The sequence below is a fragment of the Topomyia yanbarensis genome, chromosome 3 (genome assembly GCF_030247195.1).
Source record: "Topomyia yanbarensis strain Yona2022 chromosome 3, ASM3024719v1, whole genome shotgun sequence".
Lineage (NCBI taxonomy): Eukaryota > Metazoa > Arthropoda > Insecta > Diptera > Culicidae > Topomyia > Topomyia yanbarensis.
Window position 1 is genome coordinate 75,206,354 of NC_080672.1, and position 25,452 is coordinate 75,231,805.

Sequence of the window (25,452 nt, forward strand, 5' to 3'; positions counted from 1 at the left end):
TTTTGCTTCGAAACTAAAAGAGATAATTGAATGGCGTCAAAGAAAAAGTTGCAGAACTTGCTGAGATGCATTTATTCCATGATAATAATGGAGATGTATAATATTTACTATTTTAAGAAAATAACGAAAATGCTAATAATAACATTAACTTTCAACTAATTACTTCTAAAAAATACTAAATTCACTTAACTGAAGTGTATTAATATATTTTTCTCTGCAAAATTTTCCTGGTTTTCGAGTAAAAATAAGAAAAAGTACGTACAATAAGAGCCATACTTTTTCAATAAGAGCTAGTATTAGTGAAAATGAGATAAAAATATCTAAGTTCAATCACCCAAACACATGAAAACAAGAAAAGATAAGTGTATCATGTCAAAGAACAAATTATGCAGCTTTTAAGTCTAACAATTTGAATTATTAAAATGGTGATGTTAACTATTAAAATTTTCGCCAAATGAACGAAAAATAGATTAAAATTACTAAATTTTAAATAAATTTCTGTTAAAAGGTTACTTAACCTCATTAGCTGAAACATGTGAGGACATCATTCAATGAAAAATTTTCTCACCAATAAAATGGATCTAAAAGTTTTCAAATACAAAGTATACTTTTTGAGTAAGAGCTATTTTAAGACAACTAAGTTTTTAACACAAAAAGTTCAATTTAACACAAAAAGTTCAATAACTTAAAACAAAAAGTTCAATGGTATGTGTAAAGCGATTTTTTCTCCAAATATGACAGTCAATCATCCCTCGGGAGGTTCTTAACCATGAACCAAACACCTTATATGGGAAATGCACGGTTTCTTTTACTTATAACTCCGGAATCAATACTTCGTTCAAATAAAAGGCAATATATGAGAAACAGGTGTGAATCTAATTTCGGAACTTGCCCGTTTTTTCGGATCTTCCGGAATCCCCAACGGTGCTCCAAAGAGACTAATTTTTAATTAGTGGTGTGGACCATCAATTTTAAGCAATTTAGAACTCTTTTCAATTAGTTTTGCATTATTTAGATATTATTAGGAGCGGATCCAGAAAAAAAAATCGGGAGAGGTCCATAATTTTGATTTTGGAATGAACATTGTACAATACGATATACGTCAAAACTTCACTTAATGAAAATCAGTTGTGGTGGTCAAACTTGGTTTGAAATGATTTTAAGTTTGAAATTAATATAAAATTTAAACTAATTCAAAATTTCTCAACAAATTGAAAATTTTCGGAGGGGTTCCGGACCCCCAAGACCCTCCCCCTGGATCCGCCACTGGATATAATGATTATACCGGTTTATATGGGAAATTCGGATGTGACCGCACCCTTCAACCTGTAACACAGGAACCAGAACTCCGATTCCAATGGGATTTAATTGCAGTCAATAGTGGTACTGTAGCTTACACGTGAAACTGAATTTGTGTACATCGAATCAAACATTTCTGAGAATCAGATGTGAATTCAGTTCAGGAACTTAACCACTTTCCCTAAGCTTCCGACTCCGCGGAATGTGTCCAAAGTAGTCAATGTGAATTTGATTGGTCATCAGTGAGCTGAAGCTATAAATCTAAGCAATTTAGAATACCTTTTATGAGATTTGGCATCTCTTAGATAACATGCTGATACCGATTTATGTGGGAATTTCATGCGCGACCGCACTCTTCAACTCATAACTCCGGAACCGGAAGTCGGAATTAAATGAAATTCAATAGCATGCTATGGTAACGTTGTACATTTCATTCGAGACTAAGTTTGATAAAATCGGTTCGGCCATTTCCTAGTAACCGATGTGCATTGATTTATCACATAAATACACACATACGCACACACATACACTTGCCAAACTCGGTTAAACATCGATTTTCAGAGCGATTGCGTAGCTTTTCTATAGGAGAAAGGCTAACAGTGGCCATATACACTATCTGGCTTTTGCTTACAATTTCGTGCTAAGACATTTCATTAAATTATATTGTCCTCCTTAATTTTACTTAAGATTGAGCAGCTATTTCCGTTACATTAAACAGTCCAAGAACCTTATGCGATATTTTTCCCCAAGGAGAAAAAAATGGGCAAAAATCAATTTTTTCCTGCGACGAAAATTGGGCGAAACCTTTGCACCTATAACTAAATTAGTTATATAATTGCGTTTCGATTTTGTCTCATCAGAATCCGGCACTAACGCGAAATTCAAAAACGGAAGCACAACTTGTGTTCCTTCATTTCGATTTCAATGGTCTCATATGAGCTTAATCAGTACTTCTTTTCTTGCGGCACATCATGGCCATAAGTTCGATAGATATTTACCAAATAAAATGTATGATAAGGGTACAGTCCTGTTCCTTCGCTTTATTAATCTTCTGTTTAATGAAGCAGCGTGCTGCTGTCTCCACACACTCGTAAGCGCATTTCCTGAATCCGCTTTTAGCAGCTCTTTAAATTAATGGAATTTTATGACTAATACACAATACTGAATTGCACAAGTATCAAGAACCATGAAGCCAGAACCTCCCCCCGAAAACACTCGACAGTGCTGTGAATTTTTATGTTTATATTTTACGACACAATAAACTGTCAACGCCAGATGACGAATTTTGTTTCCAATCTCCCCCAGTGTAATCGAAAAAAGATGCGTTTTGGATTACTTATGGAAACGGAAATGTATTATTATGCTTTCCAACTATTTAGTAACGGTTGTCAATAACTTACCTAAATCACTGTCGCAGAGTACCATTTTGGTCTTTTCGTTCTCCCTGTTTGTCTACGTCACCGGATAAAGAATCCAAAACAAGGGAGCTGCTAATCCCTTGCTTAAATGCACAGCTGTTTTTTTCGACGAAACTGTTATCCAGTACGAAACACTGAAACCGCTCACAGTTAAACACGTTCGCTTCCGATTGAGCAATTAATCAATGAACCGATGGACTTTTTTCACTTCCACCAGAGGTTTCTTCTAACTATAATACACTATATCAAGCAAAAAACTGTGCTTAATTCAACGTTTACTGTTGTTTCTGCGATTTGCTTTTCCAGCTGAATTACGCCGATTCCAGATTGGTAATTTACGGTTAAGTAATAGGGCACTTCATTCACTGCTCTGCCACGACTTTAGGCAGCACTTAAAGCAGGTACCGCCGTTCTGCTGTTATTCGCTCCCGAAAGCCTATCGTGAAGCACGAGGAACTGCACTTTTACCAAGTGAGTTTAGCGCCTCCGCTAAGGTGCACATGATGGCGCATAAGAGTACAGTTTAGCGCGGCTGTGGCTGCCACCACGAGTCTCACGCCATGTGGTTTCGGTTACCATGCACTTGAATACCACCCACTTCGAGATGTGTTCGAGTTAAGTAGCCAGCAGCAGCAGCAGAGTGCCACAGTAAATCACTGCACTTTGCAAATCACACTCCGAGTTGTAGTAAACCTATCATCTGTGCGGCTAATTATACATCACCGGTACGCCAAGTACCTTCGACGGTTGCAATTGTAGTCCTTTTACGGAATCGTGCGTTCGCGTAATCCGGCCTGCGGGTAGTTGACCGAAATGGCAGCTATTAGCTGCGGCACTTATACTGATACGTACAGCGGTCGGTGTGGGAGGTCTGAAAAAAATGGAAAGTAGAACGTTAGATTACAATTATCAAGAAAAGCAAAGACTGAGAATTGGTATGCTAGCTAGAAAATTTGATTTTTTTCATTTTCTGTAGAAAAACAGAGCAAAATGAATTAGTTCAAATTGCATAAGGGCACGAAGCTAGATCTGATCAGAAGATCGTAGGGCCCTCGTATTGCTTCAACAGAGGAAACAGACGATTCCGTAGATACTCCTTGAGGTAGATCTCCCCGTTTACCGTCCCGGTAGTCACGAACGGCACACTCCGTTTGCCATATGAGCAGATCGCTTGCCAAATCATGTACTTATTGCAAACTTTGAATGTTTCTGTTTCCTTACTTCCTCCGGAACATCCAACTGGTGCTGGGCGGTGAAGAACGGTTGCCCCGGAGTCTGCCGGAAGTCCCCCTTGACGTAAGTCTCATCATCTATGATGAGAGAATGAGGCTTCGTCAGAATCTGGGTGTATAGTTTCCGGGCCCGTGACATTCCCACCGTATTTTGCCGTTCGTCAAGATTTGGAGCTTTTTGCACTTTGTACGTATGAAGTCCCTCCCGCTTCTTGGCTCTCTGAATGAAAGATTTGGACAGATTCAACATTTTTACAAAATCCCTGATCGAAGCATTCGGATTCCGCTTAAACGCGTTCACTACAAGCTTGTGGCACTGATCACTAATAGAACATCCATTCTGACCGGATTTCTCCTTTCGTTCGATGCTCAAAGTTTGGTAGTAACGTTTAATCACACAACTCACCGTTGACTGCACGAGTTGCTTTCCGATGTCCCATGAGAGAGTTGAGGATTTTTCAAGTGCTTGCGCAAAATCAATTCGCGACGTTGCTTTTCAGGTGTCGCCTTTTTTCCCAATTTTGAAGAAGCTGACAGCGATAAAAATACAGTGTAAACAATACACTCTAAACTACTTCTACCCAAATTTTCCAGAGAAAATATCGAATGGGTTGGTTTCTCTAGCGCCTTTTTCTGTGATGGAATTTGATGTGGGACACCCTTTATTATTCGCAACTGTCCTAAATAAAGAGCATTTTTTATATTTTTTTCAAAATGAAATATAACACACAAACAATTGTTTTTATTTATTTTGATAGGGTATGGCTTGCAATTTAATGTTTTAAAATAATTTTGGGCAATTGTCAACCGCAACTGCGTCTTGCAAAACTTATTTTATTGGTCTAATTTTGGTCAATTTTGACAATTTTTTCAAGAACGACTGGAGAAATTTCGTGAATAACGCACTTAATGTTGACCACCAGTTCATCAGTCTTTTGCTGTTTGTCGATGTAAACGACAGACTCAACGTAGCACCATAAAAAATTACAAAGGCGTAAAATGTCCATGTCAAATAGTCCTAAGTGCAAATGAGAGCCTCTCTTTGTTTACTTTCTCTTTCGATTATTACGGCGTCACCCTAAAATTTTTTAATATTGTTCCAGAATATATAGAAAATCTCTGATTTCGACTAGCATATTACGCTAAGAATTAAGGAACAATCGTATAATTGTATCTCCAGGATCTGTTCTGGATGCTCCTCACATTGAATACGCAGTTTTGTTTGTTTACCCATTCAACCAAACATGAGCCACGTTTGATAAGATATTTCTTTAGTTGCAATCCGCGAAAAGTTTTCTTGAGCGAACGGTCATTTTTGATTCAAAATTCCAAAATTTAGAACGTTGATGCGTATGTTTTTGCATGATGAAATTATAAAGAAAAGTGAAGTAATTAAAAATAGAATTAGGATCATAAGTCAACTCAGTTATCAGAAAATCTCACTTGAAAAAAACCTGTTTTAATCAACCTCGTGGTGCAATTGTGCCTTTCTCATTTGTCCAAACTACGATTCCATGGCTCATTATTTTCAATACAACGATGGAAATGTATATTACATATTCAGTACGATTTGGACATAGTACATACAATGGATCGACAGCCACGATTTTGAGATACTATGTGTCGACACTGAAACATCGCTTGAACCCAGCGGCGAATCAAGGCGGAAGATCCTATAAGAAATTTTAAACTAGTTATAATTTTAAAGTAGCAACCTCTTACTGCATACTCCTGCCTAAGCCTATACAAGCCAAAAAAAAATAGGTTGACAAGCCGGGATTAGGTTGAGGATTTTTAGAGCGATTGCATAACCTTTCTATATGAGAAAGGCAAAAATGTGCCAAAGTCAAAAAAGTCAATTTTCGTCAATTTTTTTTCGAGATTACATCAAATCTCAAAGTTTCATGCATTTTAAAGTCATTTGGCATCCAAAATAAAAATTCGATTTTGAAATTTTCCCTTACTCCCTCCTGGTCGCACTCTTCAACCCGTAACTCCGGAACCAGAAGTCCAATCAACAACAAAAATCAATAGCAGCCGATGGGAAGGTTGTACTTTTCATTTGAGACTAAGTTTATTCAAATCGATCCAGCCATCTCTGAGAAACAGAGGTGACATTTTTTTCCACATACACACATGTGTGTGCATACATACACACACGGACATTTTCCGATCTCGACGAAATAAGTCGAATGGGCCGGGATTAGGTTGACGATGTTTAGAGCGATTGCATAACCTTTCTATATGAGAAATGTAATATATGAGAAAGGCAAAAAACGTTAAAAAACACCCTTTAGTTGCAAAGCAGCATAACGGAGTCTCAGATAAATTATTATAATCATAATTCTTTTCCTTGAAAGATTAGTCTTCCTAGCGATTAGAGTGAAAATTAATAGCATACGTTTGTCATGAACAAATGTTAAATGAACATTCTGATAAATCTGAAACTTCGTTGAAAATTGGTTTCGCGCCAATTCGGCGCGTACCTTTCGTAATCCGCACAACCGTAACAACCCTGCACATACACATACGCATTTGCCAAATTAAACGAAGTGAGTTGAATAATATGACATTTTCGGCCCTTCGGGTCTCAATTGGCATGTCGATGTTCAGAGTGATTGCATAACCTTTCTATAGAAGAAAGGCATAAAAGTTTATATGGGAAATTCACGCGCGATCGAATTTTTTTACTCGTAATTCCGAAACCAACACCTTGTTCAAATGAAATTCGTTAGCAATCAATATGAGTACTATACCCTTTATTTAAGATTAAGATTGTTAGAATCGAGTCAGCAACATATGAGTAACAGTGTGAATCTAATTACGGGACTTGGCCATTTTCTCGGATCTTCTGGAATCCTCAACGGTTTTCAATGTAGTCAAAGAGACATTGATGTGCAATTAGTGTCTGGACCAATAATTCCAAGCAGTTTAGAATTAATTTCAATTAGTTTTGTATTATTTAGATATAATGATGAAACCAGTTTATATAGGAATTCGCATGTGACCGCATACTTCAACCCTTAACACATGAACCGGAACTCCGATTCTAATGGATATAATAACAGTCAATAGGGATGCTGTATCTTTCATTTGAGACTAAATTTGAGAAAATCGAGTCAGACATTTCAAAGAAACATATGTGAATTCAATTCAGGAACTTAGCCACGTTCCCGAATACATCGGTTTCGCCGAAGGTGTCCGAAATGGTTAATGTGAGATTGATTGGGCATCAGTAAGCTGAAACTACCAATACACGCTATTTAGAACACATTTTATGAAGTTTTGCATCTTTATATAACATGATAACATAACATTTATATGGGAATTTCATGCGTGACCACACTCTTCAAACAGTAGCTCCGGAACAGAAAGTCGGAATTAAATGAAATTCATTAGTAACGTTTTACCTTTCATTTGAGACTAAGTTTAATGAAATCGGTTAGGCCATCTCCGAGTAACCGATATGTAATTGATGGTCACACACATATGCACACACAGACATTTATCGAACTCGACACTCTGAGTCGATTGGTATAAGACACTGAACCCTCCGAGCCTCGGTTAAAAAAATGATGTTAAGAATGTTTCTATAGGAGAAAGGAAAAACATTTTTTCTTCAGTAAAAACCTGTTACATAATGTTCTAGCTTACTCTCTTTCCCCCATATGTTACAATATGTCACAATTTGTAGTAAAACCACCACCCCCTAAAAGAGTTAGGTAATTTATGAATGGTCCCTTGTCACATGACAAATATACATTGTTCCATCAACCACTAGGGGAAAGTTGTCAGTTGTCGGCATCCCAACGTAACTTTGGACAGAATGCAGACATGGTCATTCTGACAAACATTATTTGTTTGTTACATTAGCACGTTCTTTTTGTGCCGATTGCCGAAGAAAAAAATCCGATGCCATATTCTACAAACAAAAACCTGTTTTAATCCACCTAGTGGTGCAATTGTGCCTTTCTCATTTGTCCAAACTACGATTCCATAGCTGGTTATGTTCAGTCCAATGGTGGAAATGTATATTACATATTCAGCACGATTTGCACATAGTACATACAATGGATCGACTGCCACGATTTTGAGATACTATGTGTCGACACTGAAACATCGCTTGAAACCAACGGCGGATCAAGGAGGAAGATCCGTTAAGAAATTTTAAACTAGTTATAATTTTAAAGTAGCAACCCCTTACTGCATACTCCTACCTAAGCCAATACAAGCCAAACAAATTTTTGGCCCTCCGGGATTAGGTTGACGATTTTTAGAGCGAGTGCATAACCTTTCTATATGAGAAAGGCAAAAAGCATTTGAACAAGTGAAAATCCACTCAAAAGTTTTTTTTTATCATTCGCTTAGTGTTAAAATGCAGCTAATCGATCGAAAAAGTATGACGTACACACTCAATTCAGTTCGGTAATTTCCGCACAGCTGAACAGTCAGTAAAATTTTTCAACTGATAGCTCAGCAAAGCGGCGTTAATTTACTGATTTTCAGCGATATATTTACCGAGTTTATTCAAAACAAACGTCACTTCTACTGAGATCTCGGTAAAAGCTTTGTTAGCTGAGTGCTCAGCTGTGCAAAACTCGGTAAAAGTAGTGAAAAATGCTGGGATTCGGTAGAACAAGATTAAGTGTGTATCAATATGATTTAAAAACCCCAAGATGGTGATTTCCGGTAGAGCGAAATTCTCCCATCCCAATCAATATGGATATTTTCGACACGGTTTTTATGATTCGATGCCAAAAATCAATGTCTGATGCCAAATCCAAGATTGGCGACACCTCTATTATAAAAGTACCCACATTGGAGGTTTTCAGATTTGTCTATAGTAAAAATCCATCATAATAGATATAGCTTCGACATGTTGGATTTTTGTATTGTAGTAAATGTCAATTTTGACTATGTCGACATCCTACTATTACAACCTTTGCAAATAAAAAATATCCCGATTTTACGGTACAGTGACTCGCCAAGGAAAAGTCACCATTTTGAATTTTGAAAACTCCGCCATCTTGGTTTTAGGAATGACGGCGAACATCAATTTTGGAACTCTAGAGATCTTCTCGAAACCAAACATTTCGATGTTATTCAAGTAACCTCGAAGTATGTGCTAGTATATGTAGTAAAGTAGCATTTTTCTGATTTCAGATGCTTCTTGCAGCATATGAGCATTTTTAGGCGTAACAATTGTAAAGCTGCTTTCAATTAAAAACTCATTAACTCTTACGTCATTGAAAATATTAAATTGCAAAATAATGGTTCTCAGTCGCGTTCCAACCAAATTTTATGTGTATTTTTTGGAAACGTCACAAAATTTATCCAGTTTTAGACACCGAGACCACCTTTCCGGAACTGATCGTAGTTCCGGATATGTTGTTGGGAGTACTGGGGTTACCCTCCATTCCGAAAAGCAAGAAACTTTCATAGCGGTCTTCAAACCAATCTTACGACGCACAAAACTTTATGATTTTGTAAAACAAATGCATTGACTAACATTTTGAGGGTTTTTGGTCGAATTGCCCACAATCCGGGGTAGCCGGCAACAGGGTTCCTCCGGAAAAGTGGACGCTTTTAGACCCATTTGAAACCCTATCTTGCGGCATGTCGACCTGCATGAATTTGCGAAATAAGTACGCTGAAAGACATTTTGAGGGTTTTTAGTCTAATTGGACAAATGGATTCAGCTAGTTGCAAAACCCGTCCTGCAGCACGTCAAAGTTCATGATTTTACTAAGCAAGTTCACTGAAGGACATTTTGGGGGTTTTTGGTCTAATTGACCACACATTGGAGCATTCTGAGAACCTGGCTCCTCCTGCAAAATGGACAATTTTCAACCAATTATAAAACCCGTCTTGCGACTTGACAATTTCTATGATTTTGCAAAACAAGTACACTGAAGGATATTTTGCGAGTTTTTGGACGATTTGGCCACAACCCGAGGTATTACGGGAACCTGATCACCCGGCAAAGAGGACACTTTTCAACCGATTATAAAACCCATCTTGTGGGGTGTCAAACTTCATAATTTTGCACAACCAGTGAACTGGAGAACGTTTTGAGATTTTTGGTCGAATTGGACACACTTCGGGATATTCCGGAAACCTCCGTGTTTCTCCGACAAAGAGGACACTTTTCAACTAGTTGCAAAACCAGTCTTTCGGCATGTCAAACTTCATAGTTATGCTAAACAAGTACACTAAAGGATATTCTGATGGGTTTTGGTCTAATTGGCCACATTTCTGGGGTATTTCGGGAACCTGGTTCCTCCGGCAAAGAAGACACTTTTCGACCCTTTTGAAACCTTGTTTTGCGACATGTCAAAGGTTATAATTTTGTGAAAAAATGAGCACTATGGGATATTTTGAAGGGTTTTGGTTAAATTGATCACACCTTGGAGTATTCCAGGATCCTGGTTCTTTAGAGCATAAGGACACTTTTCGACCGGTTATAAAACCCGCCTTGCGACATATCAAACGTCATGATTTTGCAAATCAAGCTTATTACTGTATTTTAAGGTATTTTGTTCGAATTACACCCAACCCGAGTTTTCAGCTGAATTTGCTTCTTCCTGAAAAGAAAACTATTCTCGGTCCGTTGTGTCGCATGTCAAACAACATGAAAGTGGACCATCGCATGTGCCAAATCATGAAGCTGGACATGCCGCAAGACGGGTTTTATGAAAAGTTGTAAAGTGTTTTCTTTACTGGAGGAACTAGGTTGTCGGAATATCCCTGGTATGGCCAATTAGACCGAAACCTCTCTAAATGATTTTCAGTGTACACTCAGGTTTTTTTTTACGCGGGGGATACGAGCCGCGTAAATGAAAACCGCGTAAATTTCAAAATCCGCGTAAATGAAAACCGCGTAAATTTCAAAATCCGCGTAAATGAAAACCGCGTAAATTTCAAAATCCGCGTAAATGAAGACCCCTTAAATTTAACCAATTGATGCTCTGACTCATTGATGGATACCGCGTAAATTCCAAAATCCGCGTAAATGAAAACCGCGTAAACTTCAAAAACCGCGTAAATGAAAACCGCATAATTTTCAAAAACCGCGTAAATGAAAACCGCGTAAATTTCAAAATCCGCGTAAATGAAAACCGCGTAAATTTCAAAATCCGCGTAAAAAAAACCGCGTAAAAAAATACCGCGCAAAAAAAAACCGCGTAAAAAAAAACTTGAGTGTACTTGTTTTGAAAAATCATGAAGTTTGACATATCGCACGACAGGTTTCATAACTGGTCGAAAATTGTCCTCTTTGCCGGAGGGACCAGGTTTCCGAAATATCCCGGGGTACATCCAATTTGACCAAAAACTCTCAAAGGTTCTCCACACTGGTTGTGCAAAATTTTGAAGTTTGACACCCCACAAGATGAGTTTTATAATCGGTTGAAGTGTCCTCTTTGCCTGGTGACCAGGTTCCCGGAATACCCCGGGTTGAGGCCAATTCGCCCAAAAACTCCCGAAATGACCTTCAGTGTACTTGCCGCAAGACGGGTTTCATAACTGGTCGAAAATTGTCCTCTTTGCCAGAGTGACAAAGTTTCCAGAACATCCCGGAGTGTGACCAATTTGACCAAAAACCCTCAAAATGTCTTTAAGCGTACTTGATTCGCAAATTCATGCATTTTGACGTGCCACAAGACAGGGCTTTAAAAGAACCCAAAAGTGTCCACTTTGACGGAGGAACCCGCTTCTCGAAATACCCCGGAGTGTGGCCATTAGAGTGGGACAAAAAATAGATTCCAGCTCCGAGCAACTTTTTAGGTACCATTTGGGTCCTAGAACAACTGTGCAAATTCTTAGCTCGATCGGTGAAACTATAGTTTTGCGCCCACTGTTTAAAGTTTACATGGGATTTTGTATGGGAAAGTTAACTTTTACAAAATAATTCCTCCAGGAGTCGCCCATTACTTCCTAAAAATAAATCGTTATGTGGCTTGTATAGGAAATTTAACAAAGAAAAAAAGTCTCGAAAACCACGAAACGATCTGATGCTTGTGGAAAAAGTTATTAAGCAAAAACCAATTGATGCTCTGACGATTGAAAATTTTTTCATTTTTTCTAGCATCACTGCTGTTGGTTGTCCAATTATACGCAATTTTGTTTTAATCCTCTCTTAACGTATCTAAATCGTTTATCTATACTATTTGGCCATTTCGCAAGGTTTTGAGTTATAAATTGAGGCTTCTTTTGTACATAATAAAAGAAAGTTAAAAATTTTGTATATAATAAAACCGTCAGAAGCAGTGATGCTATGAAAAGTGAAATTTTCATCAATCTTCAGGGCATCAATCGGTTTTTGCTTAATAACTTTTTCCACAAGCATCAGATCGTTTTGCAGTCTTCTAGACTTTGTTTCCTTGACATATTTCTTAAAAAAATCAGACATCTGTTTATTTTTAGGAGATAACGGGCGACTCTTGGAAGAATTAATTTGCAAAAGACAATTTTCCCATACAAAATCCCATGTAAACTTTAAACCGTGGGCGCAAAAATATAGTTTCACCGATCGAGTTAAAAATTTGCAGAGTTGTTCTGGGAGCTAAATGGGACCCAACAAGTTACTCGGAGCCAAATTTTATTTTTTTCATATAACCATGTCCCACTCTAGTGGCCATTTCGTCCATATGCTCTCAAAATGTCTTTCAGTGTGCTTGTTTGGCAAAATCATGAAGTTAGATTTTGCAACCAGTCTCCTTAACCTTTTTACCGGAGGAACCAGGTTCCCGAAAGATCCCGAGATGTGTCCAATTTGACCAAAAACCCTCAAAATGGTTCACAATGCAAAATTATAAAGTTTGACATACCGCAAGATGGGTTTTATAATCAATCGATGTGTTCCCTTTGTCGAGGAACCAGTTCCCGGAATGCCCCGGATTGTGGCCAATTCTACCGAAAATCCTCAGAATGTTGGTCAATGTCTTTATTTTACAAAATAATAAAGTTTTTTGCGTAACAAAACTGGTTTGAAGGCCGATATGGAAGTTTCTTGCTTTTTGGAAAGGTACTCCCAACAGTATATCCGAAACTACGATCAGTTCCGGAAAGGTGGCCTCGGTTTCGAAAACTGGATAAATTTTGTGATCGCTTCCAAAAAAACACATCAAATTTGGTTGGAACGCGACTAAGAACCATTATTTTGAAATTTAACATTTTCAATGAAATGGGGACGTAAGAGTAAACCAGCACTTTAAAGGTAGAAAAGCCGCAAAAAATACATTTTCATGGCTCAGCAGTAATGGAGTATGGTAGTACGCTTATGTCCCTAAATTATGCAATTGGAGAAATGTTATGAGCCAAAGACAAAAGGCTGCCGACAACCGACCACGTTCCCCTACACTATTTCTTGAATAACTGACTACCCCAAATAGGTTGATAGCACATATTTTCTCATTTATCTCTTTATCGGTCGATTATTGGCAGTGAGCCTGCAAAGGGAAGGAAAATATAGCACAGAAAATAGGCACACATAGGCCGTCCCGCCTTTCTCGATTCATCACTATCGAGGCGTATTATGATTAACAGCTTGAAGCCGTCTTCTAGTATAATTCAATATCCAGAGTAACCATTATGAATGGTGGATATTTAAAATGAGAATTAATTTGCCTCTATTAGTAAACCATAATGAAAATAGAAACTAAAGAGTGGAAATTCTCATATTATGGCTTGATGATGTTTACAATACTGTCAAGCTCAGCAACCTGTGGAAGGGGTGTTTTACTAGTTAACTCCTTCACGCCGAACTGATATTCTAACGCAAACATTATTCCCAATTTATATTGCCTTAAATTCGAAGGGGCCAAGAAACATGAAAAACTCTGAAGAATATGGGTGATTTTTCTGCAGTGCTAGATTCGATTGATAAAACACCTCCAAAAATTAGTTGGCGCGAAACTTTTTTTTATATTTCGTTTATTTTACACGGCTCATAGCGGTAGCTTAACGGAGCCGTGGATCTTTTATGTGTTTACAATATGTAAAAAATAAAAATAAAAACAATTATTATTGATTGTCCGTTGGATCTCGTGCGCGCAACTTTTTATTGCGAGCGGAGACCTTCTTTCGCAGCTGATCTACTGCATCATGGGAATTAATTCTCTCCTGTCCTCCACATCAAGGTCTTCATCATTAAAAGTGCCTTGGTGCTCGCGACCAGATGTTCTTTCCTGCTTCTTGCACTTACGGGTGACCAATGTAAATCCGTCGTCATTCTTATTATCTTCTTCACTTGGCGCGAAACTGCTTATTTGAAAGCTACAGTTCAACTGCTTTAAATACTTTCAAAATGCACTAACAGTCATGCACATTTAGACAATCATGACTTCCGGAATAAAGAGGCATTCGATATGCATTCCAAATATATGCGCGTTTAGTTTTTTGGGGAAAATCATGGAGCGAAGAGTAAACAGTCACTTAAAAATGCCAGAAATACGATTTGTTCGACTCAATCAAGTAGATATAACCTCTTAAATCAACTAAATTCTTTGACCTATTAATGTACCTTCAATTTAAACGTCTCCGTTCGGAAGCTGCATTAATATGGGATACATTACACATCTCGCAGCATCATGCCAGTACGCCAAACAGCGTATGCATATAATCCATTAAACACCGAGAGTGAAGGTCGCCCAAACACCGCCTAGCAGCTAGACATAATCCATCTTTCCCGCATACATATGTTCAAAATTTCGGAAGCCGGTAATTTTCGGCTTTTAGTCTTCCCCTTGACGTGACTGATCGAATTTGTTGCTGATCTGTGACCCCCGAGTTTAACACAGAAACGAAAAATCACCCATCACCCATGCTTTTATTTCCAAAAGTCAAGCTAACCGTGAGCAGTGATCCGCTTGATCTATTCACCACAGCTTCCAAAACACGAAAACGGCGACGACGACGACGAAGGGAACCGATAGTCGCGTGCATCCTCACGGTATGGTAGCGATGCTCACGTTTCGTTCAAATGTGGTACCCGGGACGCCGCACCGCAGATCTGGCGATTTAGCTTACTCTACTAGCATATGTTCTTCTTATTTATTAGCCTCATAAACATCCGCACACTGTATGCTCTAGGTCAACAGAAAACGCGCATATGAAATGGATTGAATTACAAACCGATTGCTGATGCAGCCGTCCCTTTAATTTCTTAATTCGCTTGAGAGGAGTGAGGAGGATTTAAGAATGTTTAGTTGTGCATATATGATTCCTAAAATATGATGATACAGTGCTGCCAAAAATCATTGCTACAAATATTTACATTAATTAGCTAAATACACAGATGTCGAGAAAAATGTGTCTTGGAGGCAGTTTCGTAGTTGATATATTGGAACTATCTATATCCAATTTGTAATCGATGGATTGCTTAAATATTATGTAATGATAACTTAAGCATAGTAAGTGAATAATAATACGTATTAAAGGCAAAATTTCATTCATGTTCCGTAAGCGGAAAGAGCAATTTCAAATGTTTTAAGTTACCGAATTTGGTATTATATTAAATGTCCCATAATAATCTATACCAAAAAATAAATCAATGTAATATAACTCAATGTGTAGATACATTAAAATTCTTGAAATTCGAGAGTTGACGTAAAATTATTAAGATTACTTATGGCCAAAAGTATTTTTCATTTGCCACATTGTTCAATTGCAATATTGAATTTTATTCCTATATCAAAGTGCCAAGTATAACAGCAACGTAATTCCTTTTCAAAATTATATTAAACATATCAAGTTATGAAATTAATGTTTTCATAAATGAGAAATACACAATTGCACCACTAGAACAATTGCAACAGATTTTTCAACGTAGTTTTAAGTTTCGTGTAGAAACCCAAGACAACAAAATTACGATATTAAATCGATATGATACATCGTCGCTGTTGTGCTATCTTATGACAAGCGTCATTTAGCACATTTCGAAAAAAACGATTCATAAAATTTGAGATTGATTATCTTGAAGCTTTTAAATGGTACAAACAATTCAGAGAAGATAATTTATGCGTCTAAGGTCGCACTCACACGTGTCGCAGGTGTGTATCGATGACAAAATTTGTATGGCGTGTCATAACCGGGCATTAAAAATTTTCCATACAAATAAATCTTGAATTATATAACTTTTATTCATATCTTTGGCTTAATTTGGTCTATAAACAATCGGTGAGATTCATTTTGAAGGAAATTCAGGGAATCTTGAAAACGAAGAAGTTTTTGGTTACAGTGTTGCCAAATATGCAATATTTGCAGTTTAAACTGCATTTTTCTCATAATTCGTGTAATTTTATGTTGAAAATGATTATGCTATTGTGTTTCTCAGATCATTTTACACAGAAAAACATCCAATACCTCAGGATAACTTGAACCAATCTCCAGATACAGTCATTCGAAGCAAAAAAATCCAATTTCTTGGCACGTTTCTTGCTATATCTCAGTAACCGAGCAGAATGTCAAAATTCGGAAAACACCACTTTGTAGAGATTCTTTAGACAAGTAATGTGCCATATCTAACTCAATTTACCCTAAAATGACGTTTGTCATAAGATAGCACAACAGTGACGACATATTGCACACGCAAAAAGCGACGTGTGCTGATAAAAAATATCTTTAGACATAACATTTGTTTCTAAGTATTCATTTATTGAGGAAGGCTTAACAACTATTCACAATTGCTGCTTCTGCGAATGGCTGACAGTAAATATCAGCTGCTATTCAGTTCACAACATTGTAGAATTTAATTGACAGTTCAATGTGATCAAGAATCCGAAGTAAATTGCACCGGTTGACCCCATTCGTATATTATTCGGAGATTTATATCTTATCTTATGATTTTGCTGATAGCAAGAAAAAGAAAGGTGAAAAAAAGGAAAATAACAACACAATAAAATCACAACAAAAAACTGTAAACAGCCTAGATTTTTAACGCTCGAAAAAATAATGAACCCTACTGATAAATCCTATAGCTCCTCTCTGGCTACGAGCAATCAGCGCTGGCGGAAGTCCTGTTGAGATTATAGCTAATTCAACACCTGCAAATTCAAAGCCCTTGTCATAAACCAGTAGATTTAGGCGATTGTGATGCAGAAATTGGCCCGATAGAACCAAGCGAGTGAGTCACCCAGTGCTGATTGCAACGGGCATGGCTAGGTAATGGCAATTAACCCTCCGGAAGTCACGCAAATGGCCCACTGAACGAGCAGCCGCTGGTGCGCTATGACGATTTCGCTAGATTTTCAGAGCAGCGTGCACTCAGTGCACTAGCGCGACTTCCGGAAGGTTAAGCACAATCTACTCCAAAAGACCACGTTGCAGTGCCAATAGACTTATCCCGTGGGGTTGGTATTGTGCCGATTTGACGTTCGAATTGAAAAGAGAAAAAAAATCGTATATGCGGCGAATTAGGAGGAAAACAAACCCCCTATCTGGCCTTAAAGGGAGGGTGGAAGTATAAAAATGCAAGATCTCAGTGTGCGTATTTTAAACGTCAGATATTTCAATTACTGGTGCAAAATATTAGCAACACTGTTTCGACGCTCTGTGTAGGCTGCGGTATTTAGAACACGGCAGCCTGCCATGATGTGGTCAAAGATCTCGTGCGACAAATGACGCATCTGGAATTTATCCTGTCCGAAATGGCAATCATAACAGTCTCGATCACCGAAGATCATCAGAGTCTATAGTAGAGATGGGTGGGTACAAGTATTTTACCCTATACCCGATCCGAACCCGTACCCCTAGGAATCGGGGTTTCGTTATCATAACGTACGGGTTGGGTCGGGTACATTAAAAAATATTTATTCCGGGTACGAGTCGGGTCGGATTTTTTCGAAACATTTCGCACTTATCCGTAAAAATGTGTTTGAATATTTGGATGCCCCCTTTCCGTAAATATTAGAATGGGATAGGATGTCCTAGTAGAAAAATATTAAACCAAGCATAATTTTCCTATTTTTATATACGATAGATATGAATAGTATGTACATATCGAGATAACGCGACTAGGAGTTAATCATTTGAATAACTTCATTGTGGTAGATGCAGTACTATGAAACGGGGGAGCTTTGTTCACTCTTTGTGAAATTTATTGAGCATTTTTGAAAATTTTTTGCTATAATTTTTTTTATTTCGATTAGAGAGGTTTTAACCTTTAAGGTCATTCGCCTCTTCGGGTAAAAAAATCTCTTATGAAAAATTTCTAACCCTATGTGCGGGATCGGGACTCGAACCCAGGTGCGCTGCGTACAAGGCAATCGATTTACCAACTACGCTACCCAAACCCCCTATTATAAATTTCCTTTCTTAAGTTTCAGCGTAATTTTAATCAGTAACATATTTGAACCTAAAATAGAAATATTGCGGTTTAACAATGCAACTTTACGAAGTCCAGAAATAAAACCAAGTGCATAGGAAAGATATATACAACTTTTATCGATCTCTCACCGGAGCAGCGTTACTTTCTATGTGTTTTCTATTGCTGCGATTTCTGCCCATTCTTAGTGATAACTTTTGGAACTGGTCACTCCCGGAATCCTGCTGTTCCACTTCCAGTCGCTGATCGTTCGCACTGTGCCCCATACTAAGAGCAGCAGTAGTTGGGGAGCCCCCATTGGGCGATATCATGGTCAGAATTCTTCGTGTAATGATAAGTTACCTCTGAAGTTGGGAGCACACACCCGGTTTCTCCCTTCCCCACAGAGGCTGGATATTCAATCTTTTGCCCAAAAACACAAGGCTGTCTACATCAATTCAAAAAGTGCGTTAATGCATATACTGTTCATCATCATCATATGTCGGAAATCCAAGTTCATTAGGATTCCTCAACAAGCCATTAGTGACAATATTCTATAAAACTAGTGACAGCACACCACCTTGAGACCATACGTAGACACTCAGTTTAATATCTACTTGTCTGTTAAGACATCAGTTTCCCACTATCCACTGGTCTGGTATGACACGTAGATATTAGGAAACTGAGTGTCTGCAATAAGCACGTGTCTTAGCATGTCGGTTGCTAAGCATTGCGTGAATCCAGGTCGTGATATATGAAGCTACACAATTACTTCGTGTTGTTTTCAAAATGGACATCTTCAAAATCTGTTCAGTGTTCATAGTTGTATAAAAGTTATATAAAAAATGGAACGATTCAATTATTTTACGGAGCAGAACTTTCAATTGCACATTGAATCGATTCGGTTGTAACAATTTCACGAGCGAATGCCCAAGAATCAGAATTAATCGAAAACATTTTAAAAGCAATCGTTGGTGACGGTTCCGACCAGACTGAAAAGTGTGTGTCAAAAAGATAGCTGTTCTCATAGCACAGTGGATTTCATTTCTGTAAACTTTGCGATCTGACTTAAATGCTTCCGACCCGTATCTACATCTGCGAGCCCAAACCCTTCTATTTGTGTCCAGCGAGTTCGATAATCTACTCCTCTAGATGCACGTATAAATCGAACCGGACAAGCCTCTTGGAATGCCGCTACTCTGAGTGGCTTTATCTTATTCACCACACATCAAAGTCTCTTGACGATTCATTCGTCGTAAAATAATCAAAAAATCCAGTCATTAAGCCTTCCTGGTAGAAGGTACACATATTCGTAGATTTGATATCACTATATGATATCTAGCAAAACGTTTGAATGATAAAAGATTGTATTATCGCGAAGGACTCGAGCGTTTGTGCGTTAACGTTGTTAACGTGCTTGTCGCGTGTGCTTGCGTGTATGTGACCTCGCGTATATAAATTCGATTTTGTGATCGTGTAGACATTCATATAGAGCATGTGCTCTTGGATGGTCACGTGGACCGACATTGTGATATTTAGTTTTCGGTGTACGGTTCACATTCTTACAGGGAGTGAGTTATTCCATATCACTAGAGTTCCCGGTCATGTCGCCATGGAGCGTGTTGTCCAGTAGATATGAGAGCTTTCATTTTTCTAATTGGTCCAATTGAATGCATAGACCTAAACTGCTAGTACCGAGGATAGAAACTTCTGGAAATGATCGGTCCATGATCGTGTGAGCGCGGGAGTTTGGAGCTTTACGTTGAAGACCACGTTTGAAAATTTATAAGTGCTGATACGTTCACCTTATCACCAGGATGTTATGTTTGCAAAAACGCGGGTATAGGTTGCGTGGATGATCGCGAAGGATTCGAACATTTGATTGCTAACGTGTTTGTCGTGTGTATGTGGCATTGCGGGCATAAATACGATTTTATAACCGTATGTCAATTCGCATATTCGCGTGTGTTTTTAGATAAGTGCGCGGACCATGAATCTCATAATTAATTTTCAGTGTGCGGTTCAGATGCTAGAAGGGAGTGAGTTCTCCCATATTACTAGAGTTCCTAGTAATGTCGCCATAGAACGTGTTGTTTAGTTGATATGGACGTCATTTTTTTGTTTGACCCACATGAAGACATTACCTATGCTACTAGGGCCGAGGGTAGGGACTTCCGGACTCCGGTTACCTCACGCAAACACGACCGCTTGTAGGTTCACTCCTGAGACCACTTTGTGCATGTATAAGTGTAAAAATGTTCACTTAGTCTCCGGGGTGCAATCCTGTTTGTGAGATCGCGAGCGTAGGTGTGCGTGGATGATCGCGAAGGGCTTGAGCGTTTGTATGTTAAAGTTTTTGTCGCATGTGCTAGCGGGTATATAACTTCACGTGTAAAAAGTATTTTCCAAAACCGTATGGCCATACACATGATCTTGAATGATCGCGCGCGGACCGTGAATCTGATATTTAATTTTTAGTGTATGGTTCATATCGCTATGGAACGTGTTGTCTAGTGAATACGAGCGTCATTTTTTGTTTGGTACAACTAAAAGCATGAGTCTATCCTGCTAGGATCGAGGATAGAGACTTCCGAACGTGACTGATTCATGATCGGGTTAATGCTTGAGACCGCGTTTGTAAGCGCTAAAACGATCACTTAATTATCGGGGTGTTACTGTTGGCAAAATCGCGCGCGTCAGTATGTGTGGAGGATTGCAATTGAATGTTCGCGCTTGTGGCCAGGTTTGTGTTATCGCGAAAGCCACGAGCGTTTGTACGTTTGGAATGGGAGAGATTGTAAGTGTATCTGAGAGAATATGCATTTCATCGTGTTAGTGAGTGTTAGTATAAATCTAATATAAGATATATTAATAAAAAGAAAAAAAAACATGCCGATTGAAGAAAAAGGAAAGAAATTAAGTAGATGCGTAAAAATTGGACGATATTACTTTTAGTACACATGAGTAGTGGAAAAGCGAACTACCAGAAGTACATCAAAAACACCCAAATGAAGTAGAAGAAAAGAACACATTAACATGCAATCAAACTACTTATTTTTTCATGCTATGCTGACCGAGAATAGATTATTCACGTGCGTCGGTAACTTAATCGTACTTCAATTTATCCAATCCGATCTTCCCGAATGAATCGAATCGAATGCAGGAATTGAACGCCGTTAAAAAGTGACCAACAAATCGTAGGAAGAGGCATCCACTAATCTGTCATATACGTTCTGCATCCATTCTCTGACCCTGCTATCACAAATAAGTACTCAGACGAACGTATACACACTTAGTTGTACACTAGTGTTAAATATTATACTTATTACAACACAACCACTAACAACTACATTTACATCTTTTTTAAATTACCCTGTGCATGATGACGAAGTCGATCGATAAATCGACACACAATGACCCACACTACAAGTCGTGCTCACAAACATTGCCATTAAGCTGTTGAACAATGTTTGCAAATACAGCCTACAAAAAAGTCAATCCACGGCGACTCGCCAGTCGGCCATGCCAGTGTGCACAGACTGTTGGCTGACCGTTAGTTTGGGCTGGTGCAGAGTATGAAAAAACACAAAACATAAAAAAGGCCCATAAGCCGTCTCGGTCTCCTCGATGCACCACTATCGAGGCGTAGTGCAATTACCATCTTAAAGCTGTTGTTTGTCAGAGGTTCTTTGAAACTAATGCAAAAATATACCGTCAACCTAGGGGAGGGACAAATTATTTTTTTAACGTTGGACTAAAAATTCTATTTTTGAAAAACATTTTTAATTATATTGAATAGATTGTATAAAAATTTCAGAATTACTTTCGAAGTTCTTTATTTCAATTATAATAGATCGAATACTGGTGTCTAGTGCACATACAATTTTTAATGTTATAATTGTAATATCTCGCAGTGTTTTAAGATCCGCTTCAAAAATTTTACACAACCTTTTAAGCATAATTCTTAATAATTAAAGGAAAAATGAGCAAAAAAATTGGCCCAACTTTAAAAAAAATCAATTTGTTTATAAAAATTGTAGAATACATAAGTTGTTTAAAAAACAAAACGTAATTTTTTCCGGCAAGGTCATGAAAAACGCAACTTTTTTCATTCAATATTTTTTCCATGCATCGAATAGTTAACAGTGATTGAATACTTTTCAATTTTATAAAGCATAAGCATAAGCATAAGCATAAGAGATCGCCCGTAGTTGCTACTCCGTTATTGACCAGAACCAAATTAGGTTGCAAAATGTTGATTGGAACAACATGCTTGGGAATAACATGATGAGCCACATTGTACAATCTATTCCGATCCCTGCATGCTGATCAATACCGACGCCGGCCACGTCCGAATGCAGATCTTCTGGGAAAGGAAGGAATGTTAGTCCGATACATGTTGCTACTAGAGACCGAGGAATCCTCTGCATCTCCACATGTATCACGGGAAGGGGAGAGTTGTTAGTAAGTGTGCCAATAGCGTTATCATGTAATAATTGCTCTGGGCAGCCGGCTGCCGAGAATTTGGGAAATTTATCATTTGTTGTATTAATACGATTAGCAAAATAAGCAACTTGAACTCCGGATAGCCGGCTATAAGGAGCACTGCTTATATTTTTTAATAATATTCAATCACGCGACGAATTTATTCGTGGTTTCTATCGTGTCGGTGCTGATTTTACCCGGCGATCGTTTGAATAAAATGAGGAATCTTATACCGGAGGTTCATCAGACTCTTCCATAGGTGTCGCGGAGTTGGTGGTTTGGAAGGAAATAGGGTCTAGGATTCGCTCCAAGCAAGCAATGCGACCTGTGAAGCATAGTTTATTAGGGATCATCCATAAATATTGAATACTTTTCAATTTTATAAACTTCAAAAACTCATAACTTGAAAAAAATATGATTTTCAGCCAAAACAAAAAATGTGTCATTTTTTTTAGCTATAGAATGCAAGAAACATTTTTGAAAGGGATTAAAATTTTGGTTGTAAATTTGACGCGGGGGACCCATATGTTATTCATATTTAATGCTTCGAGTAATCTCGATGTTTCGCGTTTAAGCCAATATAAAGCCATACGTGGATTTACATATTGTCATAACTGGATCACCAACCCTAATTATTACCTTAAGCTACAGGCAACGAAAGGCCCGAGAATTGCTTTCTTGGACATTTTTATTTCCGTTTGTTAAATTTCAACTAAAAAAACCCCTTGCAGTCATTTTACGGGAACCTTTAAGTAATCGTTAAACTTCTCTAATATTAATAAATTTGAATATTCAAACACAGCTGGTCCCATAAATTTTCACTAAACACGTTGTACTTAATTCCGTCCTCCTTAAAATTGACGCTAGCTCCATAAGAAGAAACATATTCGAACAATAAAGAAATAAATAATATATTGTTACAATCACTACCTCAAATGAATCCCCAGGGAAACATAGTTAAATCACATCATTTCTCCTCACCATAACGGAGAAAGCAAAAAAACGCTCACCATTTCCCGCACATGTTGCACTTTACGACCCTTCTTCCAGCGTCCGTAGTAGCGTAGTCAGCACACAACTTCCGAAATCCTAGCGCAATGATGATCCCTTTTCAAACACATTGAATCCAAAGTTCAAGCAGAAGAAAGGAAATCCACTGTCGGCGGCTTATACCCTGTACATATGTAAGCTACTTGAACGTTCCACCAATTCAGTTCACTAAAAAAACAATTTTCTACTCTTCGTCAGTAGATTCAGAAGAGCGCCAACGAACCACAGAAAATGTTATGGAACGAAACAGTAATGTAACACAAAACATATGTGACTCTGTTATCTACTTTATGGCCCGATCGTTTTTTCCCATTTTCACTTAGTTTTCTTCCATGCACCGTCTTCTTGTAAAACGCACAAAACTCATTCAGAATACTAAACTGGTCTTCCTTTCTTGGCCGGGGCACGTACGAAAACTTTCAATCGGTTTTTTGAACACAAATAAATTTCTCCACTCCACGCTTGCCCATTCATGCTAAAACATCATCCTGAACATACACTGTAGTTGTTATGTATGGCGTTCAAAACCGATCTTCAGCTTTGTTCACAGGAACGCACTCTCGCGAAAACCGAAACGCATAATTTGCCCATAAATCACCACCCAGAATGGTTCCATTGTATTCAAATAGCGTGAGCATGAAATCACAACCGGCATAAGTGACCGCATCAGCGTGAAATAAAACGCCCCGATCTTATACGAACAGCAAACACATCTACTCCGATCGACGGTTGCAACCGAACTGAAAACTGTTTCCCCTGCGTTGATCGTCACATGAGTGGTACGCAAGCATGCTTGGTTAGGGGGACGTGTAGCGTAAAAACAAAGCAGTGGTAAACAGCTGCGAATGCAGCATAAGTCGAGCATAAATTGAACAAGAAACTGGAAGCACAAAGCGGAATCAAAGAAAAACAGAGAGATAAATGCTACGATACTCTCAGTACAGCTCTGCTCGGCGATTGAGAGCGAGAGAATAAAAGGAAATGGAAGGGATGCCAAATAAAAAAAAAAATTATTTATGCCAGTCACACAGAACAGACGTTCAACAGGTTAAAGACCTAAATGAAATGGCGACGGAAACGAAATGGTAAGGTAAGTAGAATCGTCGCGATCTAATATAGTCGTGATTTATTAGTTGGGCCACACCCCCTGATGAACTAGTTGGACCAACTGACAGATGTTAAAAACTCTTCAAAGAAGCAGTCTAAATGTATCTGTATACATCTACAATTTAGGCACAGACAAACAGACGTAACAGCTAGAAGAAAATTCTCAAAAAATCATCGACCACGGTATACTAGCGACATCTGTTGAACACATTGCACAAAATGGGTTTCTGGCAACTGTTGATACTGGCAACACGTCTCATTGAGCTACAGTAGGAGCTACGGACTGTCAGGTCGACGGGGCTATCTCGGTGACAGCCGGAAATACAACAGCAGACGGGTGTGAGGAATTACTAGGTTTGTTCCAGTACCAGGAGAAACTGGAAGTACTCCGGAGCAAACAGGGAGAAAAACGTTCCTGTATTATCTTCTTCCCTTTTTCTTCTTTTGGTAGCAAACCGGAGTGAAAAGGAGCAAGAATTTTTTGCTCCGGAGCAACAGGGAGTAACTTCCGTGTACTGGAACAAACCTACTGTCACTTTGATTTCATCACCAGCGCAGA

At 38.3% G+C, this 25,452-nt stretch overlaps 1 protein-coding gene across 1 annotated transcript in view; it reads right to left on the bottom strand.

Moving 5' to 3' along the window:
• The window catches only part of LOC131687006 (histone-lysine N-methyltransferase Suv4-20-like), a 159,271-nt gene extending 134,759 nt beyond the window's left edge, over positions 1-24,512 (bottom strand). The window contains exons 1-2 of the mRNA XM_058971042.1: positions 23,747-24,512; positions 2,700-3,588 (exon numbers count right to left, since the gene is read on the bottom strand). Of these exons, the coding sequence (XP_058827025.1) occupies positions 2,700-2,724 (25 nt within the window). The 5' untranslated portion in view covers positions 2,725-3,588; positions 23,747-24,512. The remainder of the gene's footprint in view (positions 1-2,699; positions 3,589-23,746) is intronic.
• Between the last annotated feature and the right edge of the window lie 940 nt (positions 24,513-25,452).